Here is a 24,806-nt window from a genome sequence, read left to right as displayed (position 1 = left end):
GTATGTACAAAAAGTGCAGTAACTAAAGCTGACAGTCTGCACTTTAACCTCATAGTCATTGTATCATTTCAAATCCAAAGTGCTGGAGTACAGATAGATACATATAGATTGCATCAGGATTACTGTTAAAGTGCTATTTGGGTTGTTAATTGGATTTGTTTCATTATATATTTCTTTCTTGTTCTTTCTATTTTTAATTGATTATTTGTGTACCTGTTTGACATTTTACTGCATTGTTAGGAGCTAGTAACATAAGCATTTCGCTGCACCAACTATAACATCTTCTAAACTGTGTACGCGACCAATACATTTAGAATTGATTAGTATGATGGAAAATTGCTTCCTTTTTTGGTAGAGTAAAAACATACCTTTTTCCAAGCTGCAGCGATGCACTCATGCAGGCCATAGGGCCTGAGCACCTGCAGTCCTTCACATGTGTTGTACATCTGCCGACACACGAAGATGAAGGCCCCGCTCACGCCATAGGATGTCTCTGCATTCCGTAACAATGGCAGCTCTTTAGCCAGGAGCCTCTGGGTGAACTGAACGATTACATGGGCAGCTGAAATACTAGACCACAAATAAAACACCCTGATCGATTACATGAGCCGTCACTCATACTGGTATACCATTCAAATGTTTGATGTATAAGGATTAACAATCCAACATAAATTGTTGTGCTCTGTAAGTACACGAGAAAAAACGTCATACTTTTTTAGTACACTTAAGATGCTGAAAGTGCAATATTCATAATAATAAACAATGAATAAGTACCCTGTGTATAAAATACGTTTTTACTTACCCTTCCCCCTCACCAGAAACTAGATTTCTTTCATCTAAGAAAAGTGATAATCCTCGCTCAGTGGTGGCAATTCTTGCGAGAGTGTCTGCTATATGAATCAATGTAGTTTCTGGGGAGTTTAATTTAGCCTGTGACACAAAACACTTAATTGAAATGGCTTTGGGCACATTGCGGAATTAATACAAAATAACACAGACAACTCATACAGTGCAAATGTAACTAACTTACCACATACCATCAACACATTTCTACAATACTAATAAACATCATGCTGGGGATGTTGGTTCATTCATTTGTATATAGAACTGAAATATTGTATAAATAAACACTTGGATTTACCCCAGCTTACACTGCATTACATATATTGAATAAATATAGGTTTATAACCATTAGAGCTGAGAGATTGTATTATTTTAGTGTAGTTATTTAGTGATAATGTACCAAGTAACCTAAAATGCAACAGATGCTTTATGCTGACCTGCTTTACGCTGACCTGCTTTACGCTGGCCAGCTTTACGCTGACATGCTTTATGCTGACCTGCTTTACGCTGACCTGTTTTATATAGACCTGCTTTATGCTGATCTGCTTTATACTGACCTGCTTTATGCTGACCTGTTTTGTACTGACCTGCTTTATACTGACTTGCTTTATGCTGACCTGTTTTATACTGACCTGCTTTATGCTGATCTGATTTATACTGACCTGTTTTATACTGACCTGCTTTATGCTGACCTGCTTTATCCTGACCTGCTTTATACTGACCTGCTTTATGCTGGCCTGTTTTATACTGACCTGCTTTATGCTGACCTGCTTTACGCTGACCTGCTTTACGCTGACCTGCTTTATGCTGACCTGCTTCATGCTGACCTGCTTTACACTGACCTGTTTTATACTGACCTGCTTTACGCTGACCTGTTTTACACTGACCTGTTTATACTGACCTGCTTTATGCCAACCTGTTTTATACTGACCTGTTTTATACTAACCTGCTTTATGCTGATCTGCTTTATACTGACCTGCTTTATACTGACCTGCTTTATGCTGATCTGCTTTATACTGACCTGCTTTATACTGACCTGTTTTATACTGACCTGCTTTATACTGACCTGCTTTACGCTGACCTGCTTTACGCTGACCTGCTTTACGCTGACCTGCTTTACGCTGACATGCTTTACGCTGACCTGCTTTACGCTGACCTGCTTTATGCTGACCTGCTTTATACTGACCTGTTTTCCTTTGAGCAGGGTGATGATGGGTGCCAGCAGTGTCTCTATGACAGGGGTTTGGTAAAGGCACTCTACTGCACACTCTGTGCGGTCACCCAGGGTCCTCAGCAACTCCATTACAAGAGTGGTGGGAGAGAGAGTGTCTAGAAACACAATTGCAACGACACACATGCAGACATGCACATACACCCACCCACACAAACACACGGGACAGCTCAGTTTAAGATTTCACGACACAGGAACGAAAATTCCTAAGTATCAGTAATCATTATTTGAACAAAGACCATGAAAGATATGTTTATTTTAAGCTATAGTTTGTGGCTTTAGCGGTGGAGCACTGGCAAAGGACATGCTGTTAGACAGAGAAGGTACATTACTATTGATCATTTAACTGGGGTAAAGGTAGTGTAGTGTTGCTCATGAAAGTGAAGGGGCAATAAAATGGGTGTTGGTGTCACCAACAGATAATATACAATGAGTGTACAAAACATTAAGGACACCTTCCTAATATTGAGTTGTGCCTGGCACCTACTACCATACCCTGTTCAAAGGCACTTAAATATTTTGTCTTGCCCATTCACCCTCCGAATGGCACTCATACACAATCCATGTCTCAATGCTTAAAAATGATTCTATATCCCGTCTCCTCCACTTCATCTACACTGATTGTAGTGGATTTAACAGGTGACATCAATAAGGGATCGTAGCTTTCACCTGGATTCACCCGGTCAGTCTGTATCATAGAAAAAGATGTAGTACACTCAGTGTATAACGGCTCAACACAAGTTGAGTCTCAGTGATGTAATGTCTCATCTCAGTGAGTATCACAGTGTCACCTTGACAAAGGTCTGACAGACACAAAGTGGGTGTACTCTAGAATACACATATCAAGATAAAGGGCTGTCATAAAAACTAAGCCACATACTGGAGTATCTGAGTTGTTCCACCAAATTGGGTGCCTTTGAGTAGTGTAACTTGGGCAAAAACAAACTTAGATTTCACGTCATTTTTACATTCTGTCACAAAGAACTAAATCTTAAAAAACACCGTTTCCCATCTCTCGAGGTGATAACAGCCATAAATCCCCTTATGACAGTGGAATTGGAAGTTTGCTGTGGGCAACAGGGAGGGGGAATTGAAAGAAAGCTTAACAAAAAAGACTTCAGTCATTATAAAAATCTGATGTATTGAATTCTCCATGTGGTCTATATTAAAGGGCACGTCCATTAATATAACTTGCTTTTAAATGCAATATTTCTACTTAAAATATGAAAGGGATGCAAAAGGCACTCATTCCGTGGAACAACTCATCTGTTGTTGCACCTTCTTGCATAGTTAAGTCATCATCTTAATGAGAGGGTGGGAAGCATGTGTAAAAGAAGGCTGGATAGTGAGTCAAGGGATGGGAGAGGCAACGTGAACCACACCTGCATGTGATGAGTCACTGTGAGGAGGCTTGGGGTGTTGGTACATGATGCTAATCAGAATGACAACCAAGTCTGTCAGACTGACTGGATCTGTAAGAAAATGACACATGTATCAGACAGTTAGGGTGGCAACCGAGAGTAATGCAACAGCTCTTCCTCCAGGATGGGGGTCAATGCAACTTCTGTGAAAAAACTGTCAAACTACGCTTTTTTTTCCAGTTTAAAAAAAAGTATTCACTTCTGTTAATACCTTTGCGTTTCCACACTGTGACGGGAAAGAGCTTTCTCCCATTAGTGTACATGAGAAGCCTTCCAAGCACACATAATGAGTGGACGAAATACATATATTCCAGCTCCTTGGTAGTGTAGAGAGTCCTTTGAGCAGTGCCTGGACAGAAACAAGATTATGCTTCAACAGTGGGAACAAAAGAGATAACATGCTGTCTAAACTCCTTTAACATTTATTCAGGTGAAACTCCATTCACGACATGTAACAAATAGCATGCTGATGTAATTTGATATGAAACATAATACAATTTCTTCACCAACCTATCTTTTAGCATATGCTGAAACAAAAAAAACACTACGGGCAGTGCTGATAATACAGGCTCAAACAAGGGACAAAAAAAAGCCTTTTGCACAATCACTGACAACGGGGTCAGTTTATCTGTGTTCATCCAATGCAAGGTCAAGAACGCAGCCTCACTCTACGGCAGAGCTGCCCCACAGAAGACAACACGAGGCACGCTCTGTTTTAAGGAGAACTATAAGGGAGAGAGACATTAGGCATCTTTTTTATTAGGCCTTCCATTCTATACATGAGGCTGTAGGAAATATCAACGGCACTGTATTCAGGAGAAACAGCGTATGGGAGAGAAATAGTGGGCCATTCTTAGGTCTCAGTGGATATAGCATTGGGAGAGGAGAGAGAAGCTAGTCTGAAATAGAATACAGGCTTTTTAAAAAAGCCTAAGGGATGCTTAAATAATTTCTGCACTTCCATAACCCCAGTCTCCCTTACCTAATTACCTCCTACATAGCTTACAATTAGTTGTTTAGCACAATCATGGTGTTGTCCCGCCTACACCCGCTCCCCATCTCCAGGGCTTGACGTCGCCGGTCTACTAATCACTGGTCCTGGCAACCACCATTACCCACACCAGCTCTCCATCATTACCCACACCCGCTCTCCATCATTACCCACACCCGCTCTCCATCATTACCCACACCCGCTCCCCATCATTACCCACACCCGCTCTCCATCATTACCCACACCCGCTCACCATCATTACCCACACCCGCTCCAAATCATTATCCACCCGCTCCCCATCATTATCCACACCCGCTCCACATCATTACCCACACCCGCTCTCCATCATTACCACACCCGCTCTCCATCATTACCCACACCCGCTCTCCATCATTACCCACACCCGCTCCACATCATTACCCACACCCGCTCCACATCATTACCCACACCCGCTCTCCATCATTACCCACACCTGCTCCCCATCATTATCCACACCCGCTCCCCATCATTACCCACACCCGCTCTCCATCATTACCCACCCGCTCCCCATCATTACCCACACCCGCTCTCCATCATCCCCATCATTACCCACACCCGCTCCCCATCATTACCCACACCATTACCTCCCCATCATTACCCACACCCGCATCCCCATCTCCATCATTACCCACACCCGCTCTCCATCATTACCCACACCCGCTCTCCATCATTACCCACACCCGCTCTCCATCATTACCCACCCGCTCCCCATCATTATCCACATCATTACCCACACCCGCTCTCCATCATTACCCACACCCCGCTCCCCATCATTATCTCCCCATCATTACCCACACCCGCTCCCCATCATTACCCACATCCACACCCACCCGCTCCCCATCATTACCCACACATCCCACACCCGCCCATCATTACCCACACCCGCTTCCCCATCATTCTCCATCATTACCCACACCCGCTCTCCATCATTACCCACACCCGCTCCCATCATTATCCACACCCGCTCCCCATCATTTCCACACATCATTACCACACCCGCTCTCCATCATTACCCACCCGCTCCCCATCATTACCCACACCCGCTCCCCATCATTACCCATCATTACCCACACCCGCTCCATCATTACCCACCATCATCATTACCCACACCCACTCCCCATCATTATCCACACCCGCTCTCCATCATTACCCACACCCGCTCTCCATCATTACCCACACCCGCTTCCATCACTCCATCATTGCCCACACCCGCTCCCCATCATTACCCACACCCACTCCCCATCATTATCCACACCCGCTCCCCATCATTACCCACACCCGCTCTCCATCATTACCCACCCGCTCTCCATCATTACCCACACCCGCTCCCCATCATTACCCACACCCGCTCTCCATCATTACCCACACCCGCTCCCCATCATTACCCACACCCGCTCCCCATCATTACCCACACCCGCTCCCCATCATTACCCACACCCGCTCTCCATCATTACCCATCCATCATCACCCACCCGCTCCCCATCATTACCCACCCGCTCCCCATCATTACCCACACCCGCTCCCCATCATTACCCACACCCGCTCCCCATCATTACCCACACCCGCTCCCCACCATTACCCACACCCGCTCCCCATCATTACCCACACCTGCTCCCGATCATTACCCACACCTGCTCCCGATCATTACCCCCACCTGCTCCCCATCATAACCCACACCTGGACTTCATCATCACCTTGATTACCTTCCTTTATTTAGCTTTCAGTAGCCTCAGTCATCAGGCAGAATTGGTTTGTTTTCACATTCAGTACACTACTCCTGGTTTGTTCACCTGCCTTGTCTTATTATTAAACTCTCTTTCTACACCTGCTTCCTGACTCCCTACATATTCATTACAGGTGAGCTCCAGTTTACACAAGTCATTCTTTGTATCATGGATCAAATGATGAATACATATCACATGGTCATACATAATCTGGGCTTCTCAAGACTCAAAAGACCAGAATTGAATATACTCTGGCTGCTGTTATAGACATTTTGCTATTCTACTCCCTGAGCTTGGCCAGTCAGTGATTTCCGCCATCCCTAACAGTATTTCACTATGCAGCTTCTCTGCTCTTCCCCAGACTACACAGTATACACAGTGGTAATCTCTTTCAAAGCATGGGAGCCCTCCTCGGCCCTGGCGATAGATAGATAGCAGCAGAGCCATCGGGCCTGGAGAGGAGGAGGACAGACTGTAAGACCACAGACAGAGGAAAACAAACCACCGGGTGTCTGATAACTGCAGATATGGGCCGCCTCAACAAGACTTGACTTATTCAGCATCTAAACACCCCACACTCAGTGGGATAAGGAGGCGTGTGAACCAGGTGAATAGGAAGAGGTGGAGGCGAGCTGGGAGGGAGGGCCTGGCGCCTGCATTGAGTTCTCAAGGGATGTACAGCAGGTGAAAAGCCACAGAAAAAGCTATTAGCCTCTAATGATTAAAATGTCCTGTGTAATAATTAGAAATGTTCTCCAACAACCAAATACACTGCTCAAAAAAATAAAGGGAACACTTAAACAACACAATGTAACTCCAAGTCAATCACACTTCTGTGAAATCAAACTGTCCACTTAGGAAGCAACACTGATTGACAATAAATTTCACATGCGGTTGTGCAAATGGAATAGACAACAGGTGGAAATTATAGGCAATTGGCAAGACACCCCCAATAAAGGAGTGGTTCTGCAGGTGGGGACCACAGACCACTTCTCAGTTCCTATGCTTCCTGGCTGATGTTTTGGTCACTTTTGAATGCTGGCGGTGCTTTCACTCTAGTGGTAGCATGAGATGGAGTCTACAACCCACTCAAGTGGCTCAGGTAGTGCAGGTCATCCAGGATGGCACATCAATGCGAGCTATGGCAAGAAGGTTTTCTGTGTCTGTCAGCGTAGTGTCCAGAGCATGGAGGTGCTACCAGGAGACAGGCCAGTACATCAGGAGACGTGGAGGAGGCCGTAGGAGGGCAACAACCCAGCAGCAGGACCGCTACCTCCGCCTTTGTGCAAGGAGGAGCAGGAGGAGCACTGCCAGAGCCCTGCAAAATGACCTCCAGCAGGCCACAAATGTGCATGTGTCTGCTCAAACGGTCAGAAACAGACTCCATGAGGGTGGTATGAGGGCCCAACGTCCACAGGTGGGGGTTGTGCTTACAGCCCAACACCGTGCAGGACGTTTTTCATTTGCCAGAGAACACCAAGATTGGCAAATTCGCCACTGGCTCCCTGTGCTCTTCACAGATGAAAGCAGGTTCACACTGAGCACGTGACAGGCGTGACAGTCTGGAGACACCGTGGAGAACGTTCTGCTGCCTGCAACATCCTCCAGCATGACCGGTTTGGCGGTGGGTCAGTCATGGTGTGGGGTGGCATTTCTTTGGGGAGCCGCACAGCCCTCCATGTGCTCACCAGAGGTAGACTGACTGCCATTAGGTACCAAGATGAGATCCTCAGACCCCTTGTGAGACCATATGCTGGTGCGGTTGGCCCGGGGTCCTCCTAATGCAAGACAATGCTGGACCTCATGTGGCTGGAGTGTGTCAGCAGTTCCTGCAAGAGGAAGGCATTGATGCTATGGACTGGCCCGCCCGTTCCCCAGACCTGAATCCAATTGAGCACATCTGGGACATCATGTCTCGCTCCATCCACCAATGCCACGTTGCACCACAGACTGTCCAGGAGTTGGCGGATGCTTTAGTCCAGGTCTGGGAGGAGATACATGGAGGCCACACACACTACTGAGCCTCATTTTGACTTGCTTTAAGGACATTACATCAAAGTTGGATCAGCCTGTAGTGTGGTTTCCACTTTAATTTTGAGTGTGACTCCAAATCCAGACCTCCATGGGTTGATAAATTTGATTTCCATTGATCGTTTTTGTGGGATTTTGTTGTCAGCACATTCAACTATGTAAAGACAAAAGTATTTAATACAAATATTTCATTCATTCAGATCTAGGATGTGTTATTTTAGTGTTCCCTTTATTTGTTTTGAGCAGTGTACAAAATAGGTCTACATGTTGGTTATTGGTGTTGTGCTACAGTAGATTTTGGTTACAATATAATTTGAATAGAATGGAGAAATACCAGTGTAGATGAAAGTTTAATTTACCGATGTGCTGGTGCTCCATAGAGTGGATGACCTCAGCCATCTCATCTCTGACTGGGTCACAGGAGTCATAATAATGAATGCACTGCTGAAGTGCTGCCACAATCTGGGATAGAACAGCGCTCATTACAATCATCAAAGGAATGTTGAAAACACTGAAAAAATACAACTGAAGACCTGTAAACTAAATCATTTGTTTGAAGGTAATACATTTTCCAGCACTCTACCTGCGAACAGAATATAACTAGATATATAGAAAGTTTAATGTCTTCAACATTCATCAACTGTATATTGCAAGACAATAGCTATAAAGGCAATCTAGACTTTAATCTTAATAAAACTGGAAACAAATGTATCATCACGAAGGAGGACAATCAGAGACAATCATCAGCTCGTCATCAATCGCGTCACCACCACCCTCACTGTCACAGAACCATAAAGATGAGTCATCACTCACTCACCAGAGACTTGTACTTCCTCTCCAGGAGCCTAAAGACCACGGTCCTGCTGTAGTAACCATGCTGAAAGAGACAGGAATGACATCATATTCACTCAGCACTGACAATTGGTTTGACTACTTATGGGGGAGATTGTTTTTTTTGTGGTGTTTAGAGAAGGTTAATATTGTGCTCACCATCCACTTCTTAAACCAGGTGGCTTTGATATCCAGTAAGGCAATGAGGTGCATGGGCTTCAAGGCTTTTTCTGACCCTTGTGTCTCTAACCCGTGTTCAGGGTTTATAGACAGGAGGGAGAAAGTACTCTCTATTATCTCCTCCATGTACCTAGTGACAGAAAGAAGAAGATACTATATCTAATTCTAGATTAAACTATTAATTTGGATCACTTCATAAAATAGAACAAACATCTCACTTCTCTGGGTGCCGAATCCAAAAGGTTGTTACTTCCTTCTGAAAATCATTCATTAATCGCATCTGGCAAAAAAAAACAAAAAAAAGGGTAATAATGACATCATTTTCATATAGGTATAACTGCCATGAAAGTATCCCATTAGAGAGGGTGCATACTTGTTTTAGGAGACGGGTAATGTCCTGTCTGTTTACATCAATCCCCGCTGATCCAGTAGGGAGGCTCAAGTTATGGTACAGGAAGTCAGACTCCAGACTTTTGGCTATTTATCAGAAGGCAAAATATGTATTATCCACATCAGACTTTGATTATTTTTTTAAAAACAATACATTTCAGAAACATATATGGGAAAAACAAATGAATTACCTAAACTGGTGTAGATCTCCCTTGTTACATTCAGTGGCGAACAGGAGAATGTTTTTGCAAAAAAGCGCAGGACCTTATCCTGAGTAGAGAGTAAACAAAATAATACTGAGAAATATGAGGAGAGAAACAGACGACCTTTGGAAAAATAGGACACATACAACTGTGAATTGTTGCAATTTCACTGTGACAAATGTTCATCAGACTGAAAACAACTAAAGTTGACCACAAGTTCCCTAGGGGGTGAATTCCCATATCAGAGTATCTGTTTCTATTTATGGACCTTGTATTCATCTGAGGTTTCAAATGTATACTCTAAGTATGCCTACAAGAAATACCGACAATGTGTAACTATACTATAGGCTTACTTTACTTTGAGTTAATATATTAGAAATCATCAGTTGCCAAACTAAGCTGGCCAGCTCTTTTCCTTGTATAAGCAAAACAAGGATGACAGTATTCATTCTCCTTTGTTGGCTCTTTAATATGATTTTCAAAATGTCACAAGAAAGGCATCTCTCTGAGAACATGTTATCTTCACTCATAGGAGCCAACCTTTCTGTGAGCATTATTCAGTGACTTACACTGAGGTCAGGGTCTGGGTCAGCCAAGGCAGCAGAGAGGTTCCTGCGCAGGCCACTCCAACTCTCACAGCTTAGCACATCCGAGGGTGGGGCACAGCACAGAGCCTGCAGGGCCTCCCAGCGCACCTGCACAACACATCACTTTCACTCTCAAGGACCACACAACATTGGCTCCAATCAATTAAATCTCTGCCGCTAGTAATAACCTAGCAAATTATACAGGATAGAAATCATATTGAAATCCTTTTACCTCTTTAGGCCTACTAGGGTCAAGCTTTTCAGCAAGAACTTGCAGCTGTTCTTGTTTGATAAATGCATAACTCTGTATGGAAACATGGAAGCATTTGCAACTGTAGTTAATGTGTAATTACTGTACATTCCCTTTTTTGAGCTTGGTAAGCTAAAATTAGACAGCATAAATTACACTGATTACAAACGCAACTCAGAGGCAACACAAACAAATGTAGCCTATAATGTAATGATTTACACGTTTAATAGTATTACTTATCCAAACCAAAATAAATATGTTAATAAGGTATAATGATACAGTTCTGATAGTGTATAAAAAGCCATTCAGTGGATAGTTGGGTGGATCCTTACTTTGTCCCGGCCTAGATTAAACCCCCTATAAATCAATATGAACTCTGCCAGCACAAACGAAAACACATCATGCGTTTATATAGCAATGCTGAGTAGCAGACCACAAAGTTGCAGACCAAATTCAATTAGGGCATCAAAAGTGACTTGTAGGCTATTTATTTTACATGCTATTACCTGATTGAAGGATGAATCACTGTCGGAGCAGTTGTCTGTGTAATGGCTGTTTGACTGCTGATGTTGGCTCTCCCTGTGCATCTCCTCCTTTCTCAGTTGGTCCTCTTCAAATTTATTAATCAAGGATTCAACGACTACCATCATCGTGTTCTTCAATGTCTGCATCATTTGCTTGTATCTACACATGAGAAAGTAAATGTGATGGGTGAATGCAATGCCATATCTAGTCTACACTCCTGCTTCAAGATTGTATTCGTTGTGAAGCATACAAGCACATACAGACTCCCCCTGTAAGCAGTGGAATATTCGGTGAAATAAGTGGCGAGTCATGTTAGTCATCTCATCTTCACTGGGAATGCTTAATGGACACTGGAAAGAGACACCATACATACTCTCCAGATTCTCTAGTCTTCCTTGTAACAGCATGGACCAAGGTGTCCTGAACAGACCCAACAGCATATCCCTCTCCTCGGGCACAGCTCTCTGTCTCCTCCTCGATGACTGCTCCCAGAGAGCTTTCCACATACTGCCGCAGGTACTTAACAAATTCATAACTAAAAAAAGAAACCAATAATAAACAAGAATGATATGAAAATAGACACAAATTACTACAGATTTGATGGGAACAATCGAGAAAGCAATTTATTTCTGAATACTTATGGAAGTTCTTGTCTGTCTCCTCCAGATGAAGCAAGATTTCCTCTGCACATTCAATGGATGGTGCACCAGAGATTCTGTCTTTGATGCTTTTTAGAAGTTGCCTCAACAGAGACTGAAGTTCAGCCTCAGCCTCAGCTGAGAACTGAGACATGGTCTTGATGTGGATTCACTCTTCTCTGCAGAAATACTGTAACGTTATCTGCAGAATTCAGATTAGAATGTGCCAACTTTGTTATCTAGCTAGCTACTACAGCGCTTCTTCAATGCGATAACTAGCTAGTTAGACAAGCGATGTAATTGTATTAAAAACCTGTACACGCATTGTATTGCTATGTAGCTAGTTGATGATGTGTTTGTTGACATTTCTGCAATTAGGGCGCTAACATAGTTTGCTAACGACGGTAGCTAACGTTAGCTTGCTAGCTACGAAGGAAATGAGATAAAGTCATTTGCATGACCTAACTTCGTTCAACATTTCCCCAAACCATTGCAAATGTATCACATTGTAATAAACGGTGTAAGACTTACTAGCTACATATGGTACAGCGTATTTAGTCATTATAGCTAGCTAACGTTAGCTAGTTGAATAGTTTGTAAACATTTCGAACCTGCTGTAGCTTGGCTCGACCACTGTCTCTATGGAAACAGGTAGCTAGCTCACACTCGTGCATTGTGGGATATTCAAAGCAGATGAAGGTCACAGGCAAAGATGATGCTGAGAAAAGGGTTGCAAACAAACACCAATGGTGGAGGATGTTTAAGGATGTTTGAATTTTTATGAAGTTAATATTGGCAATGATGATATGCAATAAATTACAGCTTCTACTTGGGTTTCAGACGTTATGCTTGTTACTGTGCCTTTAAATCCCGTTCCTGCGTTAGGTGTCACATGGTCTCCATGTTTACAATCCCTTCCGGGAAAGGAGCGTCTGTCAAAAGCCAAACTAGCTCAAGATTGCACCTGTCAGAACTGCTATTTACCTAGATGGCATAATACGAGTCAAAATTGTCCTAAGTATCAAGTCAAGTATATAATCAGAAGAGCGTTAGCTGGCTTATTGACGTATATAAGTAGTACAGATTGGCTAGGATTGGAAACCATTGTAGTTTTTTTTTTGTTTAAATACCAACCCGTGACTGCTATGGCTGCTGTTGACAGTTTTGAGCTTTTGTACAAAGAAATTGCTCGGTCATGCAATTCATGTGTGGAAACCCTAGCCGTTGTGGGTGCTCTGTATACAGCCAGCAAAGCTGTCATCCTCATGCGGGACTGCTACAGCTTTGTCAGGGTGCATTTCCTTCCTCGACTGATGCCAAGCACGCGCCTTGGCCGCCGTTTTGGTGAATGGGCTGTCATTTATGGTAAGGTACATACAATAGAATAGACAGAGAATAATTCCACAGTTCACATAAAGGGTTTTTATGTTGTGGTTCTCATCATGTCTAATATGCCCATGTATTGCAGGTGCTTCAGAGGCCATAGGGAAAGCCTATGCAGAGGAACTTGCCAGGCAGGGCATCTGCATCATCCTGATAGGCCAAGAGGGTGTCAGTGTCAGTGACACAGCCAAGGCCATATCTGAGACTCACCAAGTGGATACAATGGTGCTTGTGGCAGACTTCAGTCAGGGCCATGCAGCTTGCAAGCCTGTCAAAGATGCATTGCGGGACAAAGACATAGGCTTTCTAGTTAACTGTGTGGATGACTCCCTTCGCAACTCGCCAAACTTTACTGGCCTGTCTGAAGACCTGTTATGGGACGTAATCAACAGAAATATTGCTGCCACCACACTGATGACGCGCCTGGTTCTACCTGGCATGGTAGAGAGGAGACGTGGAGCAGTAGTGAACATCTCTTCTGGGGCATGTTATAGACCCTCTCCAAGCAAAGCTGCTCTCTCTGCGTCTACGGTCAGATTCTACACACACACATACACCCTATTAGGTGTGTGTGTGTGTGTGTGTGTGTGTGTGTGTGTGTGTGTGTGTGTGTGTGTGTGTGTGTGTGTGATCCTAATGACGTTCATGTTTTTAAATGCGTTGAGGCCTACTGTTTTGTTGTACTGAAATGGCTGTGATTCTTCTCTTTTTTTCTCTCAGGCTTACCTTGACAACTTTTCCCGTGCTCTGCACCATGAATATGGTCGTCATGGAGTCTTTGTGCAAAGTCTGGTACCTTTCCAAGTGGCGCCCCACGGAGCATCAGCAGGCGGGTGGCTAATACCGCAGTCAGATGTGTATGCCCGTCATGCCATCTCCACCCTGGGCATCTCACACAGGACCACAGGCTATTGGCCTCATACACTGCAGGTACACAGATCAGTGCTGATTTAAAATGGGTCTTGGTAGAGTTGAGGGATTGACATTTAGTAGCCATAGTCCATTTTAAACTATAGACTAACCATGACTCTCTTGTTGGTGTTCTCTTTTCCAGTTTCGACTTGTGCAGTCAATGCCAGAATGGATTTGGGTCTTGGGGTCACGTATGCTCACAAGCTCATGCTAAAAGTTCTCCAGAAACGGAACTCCAGCCACTAAACTCATGACAACATAGTTATGCCGTACTGGTAGTCATACAGTCATCATACAGATGATATTACACTAGTGAGTGAATTAGTTTGTGTAATGATTGTATCTTGAATTGCATAACAAAATGATATTTATTCATAGTTTATAATAATACTAAAGTATCTCCAGGAGTGTAGTGCCCAAATTATGTTGATGACGTCCGTGAAGTGCACAGATATGGGAGGTGATGGAGATATTTTTTTGCAGTGATTTGAGGTTTATTTGACCAACTGTGATCACTGAGGTGTTTAACTGGCATTCCTATGTAAAGAGTTGTTTTGGTACAACTGACAGTATACTTGAGAATAGATTTTGAAATGGGTTATTTTTTATTTAGTGAGGTGCTGTGATTATAATTATTGGTGATATGATTGCAGAAACAACTTGTGTGATCGTGAATGACTTTTCATGTAGTCGATGCTTGGTGAATATGCATATGTTATGCATAGCATAATAAAAAAAATGTATCTCAATAAAGATGGTCCTTACTAGATAACTATTTGTTGATGTACTTGATCAGGGTATCATTTTTGAACATAACATATCTATGTTTTTAACAACAAAGATAAGATAGTTTTGTAAATCATTTCTATTTAGCAAGATCAACCATCTTGACATATGTAATATTATTTAGAAAAAATGTGGTCAGTCATTGTCTGTAATCCTCACAAGGACATGTGAAGCAAAGTCTGCTGTTAAAAACAACAATTGATGGAAGAATTGGAAAGTAACAACTGACAAAGAAATGGCAAAATGTCTAATTATTAGACACATAAAATGCATATTGTGTATGAAAATCAATATTTGATATGTAGTCAATTCAATCTTGTTGCAGGTTGGCACTGTCTCACTTGTGTTTGTTTTTTAAAGCTTAATTTCTTGGATATTGGCATGCCCTGCCTCTATGTTTGGTATACAGTAGATATACAGTAGATATCATATGAACCTAAATTATAATTTTATGGTTTCACCTTGGGCAACAACACTACCACAGGTCATTGAATGGTGTCATGACTAAGAGGTGGGATATGTAGTCTTTGTTGTGGTTTGGATGGTGCCTCCATAAGAGGGGAAGGTTGAGAGGATTCTCGGCTTCACTCTGACATCACCCTCCTGAGAGACTGAGAGCTCCACACTTTCTGCAAGTCTTGTCCGTTGGTAAGTTGAAAAAGCAAGCAATTGACTTATGATTATTACACAATCAAATACCAGGTTTGTGCAAATTGCATTCATGACATTAGAAAGTGAGATCTAATGGTCTCTTCTTTTATTACGAAAATGCAAAGGTCTCTTAAAATAGTTAAGTGCATTGCCTCTGATTGGTAATACTATACTAGACAGTCATAATGCATAGACAGTGAGGTTAATCAATTGAAATGTACATTAAAGGGATATTTTGTAAGGGTTGATGAGATTTGCTGACCATGACTAAAAAGTAATGACATAGCCTATAATTGTAGTATTTATAACATGTGAACATACCTGTTTAACAATACTTAGACTACGCTTACATTTTTGATGAAAAACTATCTGCAGTGAGAGGTTTTTCCTCAGAAAAAGTTGATCGGCAAAGATTCAATTTTGAGTATGCGTTCAGTAAATGACCCTGAATTAAATTGTGGCACAGGAAACTGTAATGGAAAGGCAGGAAATAATTGTAACGTCTTGTGCCTCCTGAATAAAGCAATCAATGTTTGGGGGTTTAACAAGGTCAGGTCCTTGGTTCCCACCAGATTGCAAAGGTCTGTTATTGTAATGGCTCCTGATATCTGGGCCTCATGGGCCTTCACTTATCAATGTACTCAATGGTTCAAATTAACCGATAAAGAAGGTCCTTGATTGACAAATCATTGATACATTTTAAGTAGTACAGTTTACTTCATGCTGTTATGAGATCTATTCATTCTCTAAAACATTGCTTAAAACATGAAAAACATTTGACAGTTGTGGTCATAACAGTAATCCACCATGTGATAAATCAATTGTATGTTTTTCCACAGCAAACTGTCTAACTGATTGAAATGGGTGAATGGGACTTGCTGGGCCGGCTGCTGGACAAAGTGCAGTCCCACTCCACGGTCATAGGGAAGATCTGGCTAACGGTCCTGTTTGTCTTCAGGATCCTGGTCCTTGGGTCCGGGGCAGAGAGGGTGTGGGGGGACGAGCAGTCAGACTTCGTCTGTAACACAGACCAGCCGGGATGTGAGAACGTCTGTTATGACCACGCCTTCCCCATCTCACACGTCCGTTTCTGGGTGCTTCAGATCATCTCCGTTTCCACCCCAACCCTGGTGTACCTGGGCCATGTCCTCCACATCATCCACGTAGAGAAGAAAGTCCGGGAGAAGATGAAGAAGCAAGCACAGGATGAGCAGGCCAATAACTTCCTGAAGAAGGGCTACAAAGTCCCCAAGTACAGCAACGACAATGGAAAGATTAACCTGCGTGGCCGTCTGTTACGCAGTTACGTACTGCACGTACTGGTGAAGATCCTTCTAGAGGTGGGCTTCATCGTGGGGCAGTACTACCTGTATGGCTTCACCCTCCAGGCCCGCTTTATCTGTGCTCGCTTCCCCTGCCCTCACAAGGTGGACTGCTTCCTGTCCAGACCCACAGAGAAAACCGTCTTCATCTGGTTTATGCTGGTGGTAGCCTGTGTGTCTCTACTCCTCAACCTCATTGAGCTCTTTTACCTGTTTGTCAAATCGGTCAAAGAGTGTCTGGACAGGCGGCAGGACTACACGGTGACCCCGGTCACCCCTGTCATGGAAAGGAAGGCCTTTGATAACAAAGACCAGATGATCCAGAACTGGGTCAATCTGGAGTTGGAGCTGCAGGGGAGGAAGCTGGGCAGTGGGGTGACGAAAAGTGTGGCTTCTGAGGAAAACACTGCTAACATGGGGGAAGTACACATCTAAGGTGTCAGCTTTTGTACAAATTCTTTTTCACAAAATCTTGCTTGGCTCAATGATTCGCATGCCAGTCTACAGCCATATATATTTCTCCTAAACATTAAGTAACATATTCATCGTGTTTTTATGTGATAAAGGATTCATGTTTGAGCTTGTACCACGGGAAATATATTGTCTAATATAAATATGTTTCTTTATATTAGATGCATTTCTTAATTTTCTAAATATTTCTTTGGGATTTGTATTATTGGTTGTGACATTGCATGTATATGTAAATGTCATTCATATAACACTATAATCTTGATTTAATAAATTATTATTTTATAAGGAAATTATTCTGGCTTGTATTGTGTTTGGTTTGAATGTTTCGGACACCATGATGCCTATTTTAGGAACAACTCTGGGCTCTGTGTTATCAATTCATTACAATAATACAATATTCTTTCTTTAGATGTGTTCCTGGTAAGTCTGTCGAGTGCATGCTTCTTATTGTTGTGGTGTGTATCTTTCTGTCAGTCATTATATATGGCTCTTCCTGTTAGTCCTTTACAGGTTAACTTTTAAAATTGAATTAGCTGATCATGACAACGTGACAGGGAACCTGACGCAATCCTTACCACCCTCCTCCAAAACTCAAGGTTCAACTCATGTTAGTGATCAGTTGGTCTAAGAGGTATATTCTCCATAGAGTCAGGACCAGGTAGGAGGCAACTTTTTTTCACTTCACATTGAGTCATTTTTTTAAAAGAAAAACAAGTAGTAGTTTGTTCTGTAATTCTTTTGGATCTAATTCATTTTTATTTAAGTTATTATAGTAGTAGACTGTTCAGTACGTAAGGTGTTTGTGGTGTACTGATTACCATGCAATATCATAATATATGAACATATTATTAATAGTAAATAAGGCATACATCAACTTTTCCTCATAATCAATACATACTAGACATGAACTATGATCTAGCCTGTCATGTGCGTTTTTGTTGCTTTTCATTATGTGACTAACTGCTTACATTTTAAGTTTGTTTTTGAATGAGGGTTATCTTTCAATACAGAAGGGTTATTGCATACAATGTTGTAAAATATATATATATATATATATTTTACAACATTGTATGTAATATATATATATATATTGTATTGTCTTAATGATAGAGGGATATCAGTTTTAGGAACTTGGTCTTGATGCCATTGTGTACGTGCCCCAAAAATCAAATGAATGATTAAGGATAACAAGAGAAGTGGAAAACATTGACAACCTGACTCATGAATAAGATGAGCCTTCTCCTGTCAAATTAAATGAATTGGTTATTTTCTTCTCCTCTTCAGAAAGCCATTGAACATCAGCAAACATGGGAGACTGGGGTTTTCTTTCCACGTTACTGGACAAGGTGCAGTCCCACTCAACGGTCATCGGAAAGATATGGATGAGCGTTCTGTTCCTGTTCAGAATCATGGTTCTGGGTGCCGGAGCGGAGAGCGTGTGGGGCGATGAACAATCTGGTTTCATATGCAATACGCAACAACCTGGTTGTGAAAATGTCTGCTACGACTGGATCTTCCCCATATCACACATCCGTTTCTGGGTCATGCAGATCATCTTCATCTCCACTCCAACTCTTCTGTACCTGGGCCATGCCATGCATGTCATCAGCCAGGAGAACAAGCTGAGAGCCATACTGCACAGCCAAGAAGATAATGGCACGTTGAAGAAGCCCAAATACACAGATGAAGCAGGGAAGGTCAGAATTAGGGGAGATTTGTTGGGCAGTTACATGACCCAGCTATTCTTTAAGATCATTCTAGAGATCGCTTTTATTGTTGGCCAGTACTACCTGTATGGGTTTGTCATGGTTCCCATGTTCCCTTGCTCCAAATCTCCCTGTCCCTATACTGTAGAATGCTACATGTCTCGTCCCACAGAAAAGACCATCTTCATCATCTTCATGCTGGTGGTGGCCTGTGTGTCTCTGGCTCTGAATGTGATTGAGGTGTTCTATCTGCTTTACACAAGAGTGAGATGTGGCGGCTCCAAGGGGCGCACTCATCACACTACGTCAGCAGCGAACCCCGCCACCCTCCACTCCTCTGGGTGGTCTGGTCGCGTGGATACTGAGATGGACCCACTGAGACAGAACAAGATGAACCTGGGGTTTGAGAGTGGGCAGAGTTTAGGGGGTAGCCTGGATGGAGTCACACAAGAGAAAAGGTTGCTAGGTGACCACTAAGACACTTGAAAGTTAATTAGCCATGATTGTATCTTGATCTTTTGTATTGTTGAAAATCTGAATGAATACACTACCTGCTTTGCTTTCTTATGTTTATTGATTTAAACGCAGTGCACTAGTAGTTAGTGTATTTTATGTATTGATGTTGAATGTTTACTGTTCAATTGTGAATGTTTACTGTTCAATGCCAATACACCTTGAATAGAAATGCAATTCAGTTATTATATCCCAATGGTATGTTCTATGTAACATTTTCTGTTATAGGAAGCTTTGGGATTTTTCCCCAGTCAGATGAATTCGTGGATACTATTTCTATGTCTCCATGTCCAGTATGAAGGAAGTTAGAGGTTTAGTGAGCCCATGCTAACTAGCGTTAGCACAATGGCTGGAAGTCTATGGGTATCTGCTAGCATGGAGAAGTTGATAAAGGGCCTCATTGTCAAAATCCCTACCACCTGGAGTCTTGAAATGATTTGTATATTGCCTGATGAATGTTAACAACTGAGATATTGTCTATCCTACAATACAATCTAGATATGCAGTGTTTATTTTTTTGAAGGAATAAATAAAATATATTGTAAAAAAAATAACGTTTTAAATGTTTGTATTAATGGTGGTTGCATGAACCTTAGAGACTGAAAACTCATCAAACAATCACTGAAACATGTTACAATAATACACATGAATAGTTGAGTCTCTTAGGACAGCATTTATGGAAATATTGCTTTTAAATGAACATCACTGAAGAATAAGATCTTAATTTGATCACTATTTTCTTGCTGTAGTGTATTTAAGGTTTATCAACCCCTACAAAAAATCCATTAATTATAATCCACCTAATAATTCACATTTCCTGTTGCTGCAGGATTATTTTCCTGCTGTAGTAAACTGGCTCAAATTAAGATCCTACATCTGTATGTCTCCCAACCCTCAAAATAAAGTGGCTTATTTTTATACCAGAACTTTGCCAAAATACCAATCCAGATAAATGTTCTAGGAGTGCAAGACTGCATATGAAAATATTGCTATAGGCACAACTTGAAAATGAAGAATGGCACATCCTCCAACCCTCACAATAAAGGGGCTTATAGCTATAGTATAATAAAATAAGTATCCTTATTTTTTGCCAGAACTCCATTAATGTCAATCATGACACATATTCTGAGAGAGCATTGTCAACAACAAAAATACAATTTCATACAGTATACTCTGAAAACTATCCAAAGAACCCCCCCCCCCCACAAGATATTGATTTCATGAACTTATATTACCCTTTGCCTACCTAGACCTGGACCACCCACATTGTCAATGAGAATCATTAGCAAAGGCTATGGCTTAGATTACAATGCCATTTCATGGTTATTATTGACTCATTTGGAAATACAAAATGACTCAACATTAAAATGTACCCTATCATTGTTTTGCCAATTATTAACTTGTACAATCATTCCCAGGAACACATAATTCTAAACAGAAGATGTATCATTTCCATGCACAACGTGTCAGCTCGCACGACAAGACAATTGTGTAATTCGACAAAACTAAAGTTCAAGGTAAACTAGTAGCAGTACGTAGCATTTGAACATTTGCTACTTACAACTGGTGGATATTGTGTTCTGCCCAGAAGGTGTCTGTATAAAGGTAAGACATATTTAATTAACTATTTCTTTTATCTAATTTCAACAACACCAAAATTATTTCTGGATACACTTGAACCATTGTAAGAGGGACAACCTAGGCTTAAACATATCTTTAACCTAGAAACAAAAGTTTGAGTTTTTATTGAAATATTGATTTTGTGGTATTTGGGACATTTTACACTTACATACTTTGGGCATATCATATAAATAAATCGAAATCATTTGTAAAAAAAAAAAATGATACTCAAAACAGAATGTACAGTCGGGCCCATCATTATTGGCACCCTTGATAAAGATGAGCAAGAAAAGGGAGTATGAAATACTGAGCTATATTGCATTCTCAAACAAATATAGAAATGATTTTATTCTATGACAATTGCTCAGAGAAAGAAATATACAGTAGTTTAGAGATTTAGATTAGATATCAGATTGGGAGGTATCTTAGACCATTCCTCCATACAGAATCCAGATCCTTGATATCCTTCGTCTGTGCTTTTGGGATCCCCTCTTCAATTCAAACCACAGGTTTTCAACGGGGTTCAAGTCCGGAGGCTGAGATGATTTTGTTGTCAATGAACCATTTCTTTGTGGATATTGATGTTTGCTTGAGGTTATTGTCTTGCTGGAAGATGCACTTTTGTCCGTTTTAGCCTCCTTGCAGAGGCAACCAGGTCTAAAATGTCCTGGTACTGGGTAAAGTTCATGATGCGTATGACCTTATTAACAATGGCCCCAGGACCAGTGGAAGTGAAATAGCCCCATAACATCAAATATGTTGGTGGTGGATCTTTGATGTTATGGGGCTATTTTGCCTCCCACTGGTCCTTGGGCCCTTTACCAAGTACCAGGACATGTTTAGTGCCATTATCCTCGCAAGGTGAGGTATTGAAAGCTATTGAAAACAGGGTTGCCAGTCATTTTGACCAGTATCTTTTATTCGATTTTTTAAATGACTTGTTTAAACAAAATCTCTGAGCAATTCTATTTGTATAAAATAATATTACAATATACTGTAGCTTAGCATTTGTATTATTTATTTTATAGAGTGTGCATTTATCAAGGGTACCAATAATGTTGGGTCTGACTGTAATGCACTGCCTTTATAAAAAATAAAAAAACATACTAAATTTTCCTATTGAAAAACTGAATTATAATGTCTGATGCTCAAATATTATACATCAGATTTTGACTTAGAATACACTTAATCTCTTGATAACAGACAGCATGTGGAATCTCTCCATTTAGGCAATGTGTTTTATAGCTTACTTTACTCAAAGAAATAACCTTACCATCCCATAAACAGCTGGTGTTCTTCTCTCCGTAACACAGACTGCTCTCTGTTCATCTACTCTGGTATTTTTTTTCATTCATTCTCATCATAGATTTCCAATCATTTGTCAGAATGTTGCCAATAGAGTAACTGAACCTTTCGCTTTGTTTTCCCAAACGTATACATTTATGTTTTTTTTCTACGTCTTTCCAGCCAGAGCTTCAACAGAAAAAATGGGAGAGTGGGGATTCCTGTCGTCGCTGCTGGACAAGGTGCAGTCGCACTTCACGGTCATTGGAAAGGTTTGGATGACCGTCCTGTTTATCTTCAGGATCATGGTCCTCGGAGCAGGGGCGGAGAAGGTGTGGGGTGATGAGCAGTCCAATATGATTTGCAATACCAAACAGCCCGGCTGTAAGAACGTGTGCTACGACCACGCCTTCCCCATCTCCCACATCCGCTTCTGGGTCCTTCAGATCATCTTCGTCTCCACCCCAACGTTGGTGTACCTGGGACATGTCATGCACGTCATCCACAAGGAGAACAAACTGAGGCAATGGCTGAGTCAGGCAGGCAATGAGATGGGGAAAATGCCTAAGTATTCTGATGAGAAGGGTCATGTCAAAATCAAAGGTGAATTGCTGGCTAGTTACACAGTCAATATATTCTTCAGGATTCTGCTTGAGATAGCTTTTATAGTGGGTCAGTATTACTTGTATGGGTTTATTCTGGACCCCAAAATTGAATGCAGCAGAGCTCCCTGTCCGTTCACTGTAGAATGTTTCATGTCACGACCAACAGAGAAGACCATCTTCATCATCTTCATGCTGGTGGTGGCTTGTGTATCTCTGCTGCTGAATGTGGTGGAAATATTTTATCTGATATGCTCTAAGTGTGGCTCTGGCTCAAGAAGACGAGCCCATGAAGTCCCAGCCATCGCAATGCGCAGCTGTCTGGATGGGGGCAGTACTGCCTGAAATCATTGATCACCACTCAGCTATTCAGTGGCAGAGAAAGGATGACACTGAAACTGTTCCGTCCTAAAATAATGCAGTGTCTAAAAAATATTGTTAGGCTTGGTTTGATTCTATAAGTATGGGTAAATACGATGCAGTAGGTGTAACAGGACTGAAACTTTGAGCTTGATTTATTGTCCTCTGGTAAACCAAGCCAACATGTTGTATTTGTTCATGGTTTGCACTAGAAGGAAATCAAATGCAATGCAACCTAATTTTCAGCAGTCTTGTCGCTCCTCAGTGAGATGGTCCTCGAATTGGCTTTTTGTGATCATGTGATTATCTTAATATAATGTGATTCATCATACATTGTTTGGGTTTTTGAAACCACACTGACCGAAGTGACCAAAACAAAATCCAGAAAATATTTGTGACTTTCAACATTTGTAAATATGTCAGATTGATTTTTGTATTTATTTTATGTGGTTGTAAATAAATTGTAAAAAATGTGAGCTTTGCCTAGAGTGTATTTTATGTTATAAGGTGAGGAAAAGATTTAAATAACTATAAACAGGTGACTGGTGTGATGTTTTATACCATAATATTTTCTCCTGTCAATATACTGTATGCACAGCATATAAAAAAGTAAATTGTGCAGCAAAACTAGACTATGATGTGTATATTGTCTCACTGATTTGATTGACTCAGACCAAAATATAAGCTGTAAATATAGCATAGTCTTCTTCGGTCAAGAGGTGCAACAAAATCTTCATGGTGATAACGGACTATAGCAAATGTGTGTGCAATGAGGCTGTAGACTACATGCTGTATGTATATCTGCAGGAATGTACAGTATATTACAAGTCAGTTATGGTTTAATTTTATAAGACACATGTATAAGTACCTCATCTGTTAGATTTTCAATACAAATGAATCATCTACTGTCTGTACTATTCAGTGAATGTTTGCTTGAGAGTCGGGAGATGATGTGGAAACCGGCCACTAGGGGCAACAGTGAGCGCTGTTACCTTCAAGTAGATTTCGGATTTGCAAGGGCATTGGGGATGGTGGATCGGTGTACACATCTGCCTCTGATTCCAAAGGTTGCAAGTTGAAAGCCAGCGATAGAAAGATGTTTTTGAGATTTTTGTTTTAAGCCTATCCCAAACCTTAACCCTGACCTTAACCATTTGGCGTTAATGACTAACCTTTAGGAATTAATGCCTAAACTTAACATTAAACACTTAGAAATATTACATTTTCAACAACTTCAATATTTTACATTTGAGAAACCTGGACGAACGTTTAATTCTAACGTGAGACTGTGAAAGCTAGTTGCATAAAGCAC

At 41.5% G+C, this 24,806-nt stretch overlaps 5 protein-coding genes across 10 annotated transcripts in view; 4 read left to right on the top strand and 1 right to left on the bottom strand.

The window, feature by feature from the left end:
• Positions 1-12,549, bottom strand: part of tbc1d32 (TBC1 domain family, member 32) — a 39,099-nt gene extending 26,550 nt beyond the window's left edge. For 4 of the 6 annotated variants that reach the window (XR_010458230.1, XR_010458231.1, XM_064990956.1 and 1 more), the window contains exons 1-16: positions 11,884-12,520; positions 11,620-11,781; positions 11,228-11,405; positions 10,704-10,775; positions 10,454-10,579; positions 9,873-9,951; positions 9,665-9,768; positions 9,510-9,571; positions 9,271-9,421; positions 9,098-9,157; positions 8,640-8,742; positions 3,707-3,844; positions 3,457-3,546; positions 2,030-2,172; positions 803-930; positions 369-570 (exon numbers count right to left, since the gene is read on the bottom strand). Coding sequence is in view for 4 of the 6 variants with exons in the window: in XM_064990956.1 (XP_064847028.1) it covers positions 369-570; positions 803-930; positions 2,030-2,172; positions 3,457-3,546; positions 3,707-3,844; positions 8,640-8,742; positions 9,098-9,157; positions 9,271-9,421; positions 9,510-9,571; positions 9,665-9,768; positions 9,873-9,951; positions 10,454-10,579; positions 10,704-10,775; positions 11,228-11,405; positions 11,620-11,781; positions 11,884-12,038 (1,953 nt within the window). In the remaining 2 variants the exon portion in view is untranslated. Of the gene's footprint in view, positions 1-368; positions 571-802; positions 931-2,029; positions 2,173-3,456; positions 3,547-3,706; positions 3,845-8,639; positions 8,743-9,097; positions 9,158-9,270; positions 9,422-9,509; positions 9,572-9,664; positions 9,769-9,872; positions 9,952-10,453; positions 10,580-10,703; positions 10,776-11,227; positions 11,406-11,619; positions 11,782-11,883 lie in introns of all 6 variants that reach the window. The other 2 variants (XM_064990957.1, XM_064990958.1) reach the window with 2 other exon arrangements.
• Positions 12,550-12,787: 238 nt separating this feature from the next.
• On the top strand, positions 12,788-14,945 carry hsdl1 (hydroxysteroid dehydrogenase like 1). Its single transcript, XM_064990955.1, has 4 exons — positions 12,788-13,249; positions 13,353-13,798; positions 13,988-14,197; positions 14,322-14,945. Exons 1-4 carry the CDS (start codon positions 13,030-13,032, stop codon positions 14,391-14,393), a joined length of 948 nt encoding a protein of 315 aa, XP_064847027.1. The 5' UTR covers positions 12,788-13,029; the 3' UTR covers positions 14,394-14,945.
• Positions 14,946-16,460: 1,515 nt separating this feature from the next.
• gja11 (gap junction protein, alpha 11) lies at positions 16,461-17,523 on the top strand. Its single transcript, XM_064990394.1, has one exon. It carries the CDS (start codon positions 16,477-16,479, stop codon positions 17,371-17,373), a length of 897 nt encoding a protein of 298 aa, XP_064846466.1. The 5' UTR covers positions 16,461-16,476; the 3' UTR covers positions 17,374-17,523.
• Positions 17,524-18,000: 477 nt separating this feature from the next.
• Positions 18,001-20,172, top strand: gja13.1 (gap junction protein alpha 13.1). The gene is made up of 2 exons (XM_064990953.1): positions 18,001-18,067; positions 18,694-20,172. The coding sequence occupies exon 2, from the start codon at positions 18,717-18,719 to the stop codon at positions 19,590-19,592; it is 876 nt and encodes a 291-aa protein (XP_064847025.1). The 5' UTR covers positions 18,001-18,067; positions 18,694-18,716; the 3' UTR covers positions 19,593-20,172.
• Positions 20,173-21,082: 910 nt separating this feature from the next.
• On the top strand, positions 21,083-23,479 carry gja12.1 (gap junction protein, alpha 12.1). The gene is made up of 2 exons (XM_064990466.1): positions 21,083-21,233; positions 22,716-23,479. The coding sequence occupies exon 2, from the start codon at positions 22,736-22,738 to the stop codon at positions 23,477-23,479; it is 744 nt and encodes a 247-aa protein (XP_064846538.1). The 5' UTR covers positions 21,083-21,233; positions 22,716-22,735.
• Positions 23,480-24,806: the final 1,327 nt, after the last annotated feature.

Source organism: Oncorhynchus masou, chromosome 16, assembly GCF_036934945.1.
Source record: "Oncorhynchus masou masou isolate Uvic2021 chromosome 16, UVic_Omas_1.1, whole genome shotgun sequence".
Classification (NCBI taxonomy): domain Eukaryota; kingdom Metazoa; phylum Chordata; class Actinopteri; order Salmoniformes; family Salmonidae; genus Oncorhynchus; species Oncorhynchus masou.
The sequence above is the reverse complement of the archived record's forward strand: the minus strand, read 5'-3'. Positions and strand labels throughout refer to the sequence as shown.

What these genes read in the sequence shown, in the direction of transcription:
- hsdl1 (XM_064990955.1), top strand. Translation starts at nt 13,030, where the DNA reads ATGGCTGCTGTTGACAGTTTTGAGCTTTTGTACAAAGAAATTGCTCGG. An exon ending in CTGCTCTCTCTGCGTCTACG is followed by an intron (nt 13,799 to 13,987) that starts GTCAGATTCTAC and finishes TTTTTCTCTCAG; the next exon opens with GCTTACCTTGACAACTTTTC. An exon ending in ATTGGCCTCATACACTGCAG is followed by an intron (nt 14,198 to 14,321) that starts GTACACAGATCA and finishes TCTCTTTTCCAG; the next exon opens with TTTCGACTTGTGCAGTCAAT.
- gja11 (XM_064990394.1), top strand. Translation starts at nt 16,477, where the DNA reads ATGGGTGAATGGGACTTGCTGGGCCGGCTGCTGGACAAAGTGCAGTCC.
- gja13.1 (XM_064990953.1), top strand. Translation starts at nt 18,717, where the DNA reads ATGGGAGACTGGGGTTTTCTTTCCACGTTACTGGACAAGGTGCAGTCC.
- gja12.1 (XM_064990466.1), top strand. Translation starts at nt 22,736, where the DNA reads ATGGGAGAGTGGGGATTCCTGTCGTCGCTGCTGGACAAGGTGCAGTCG.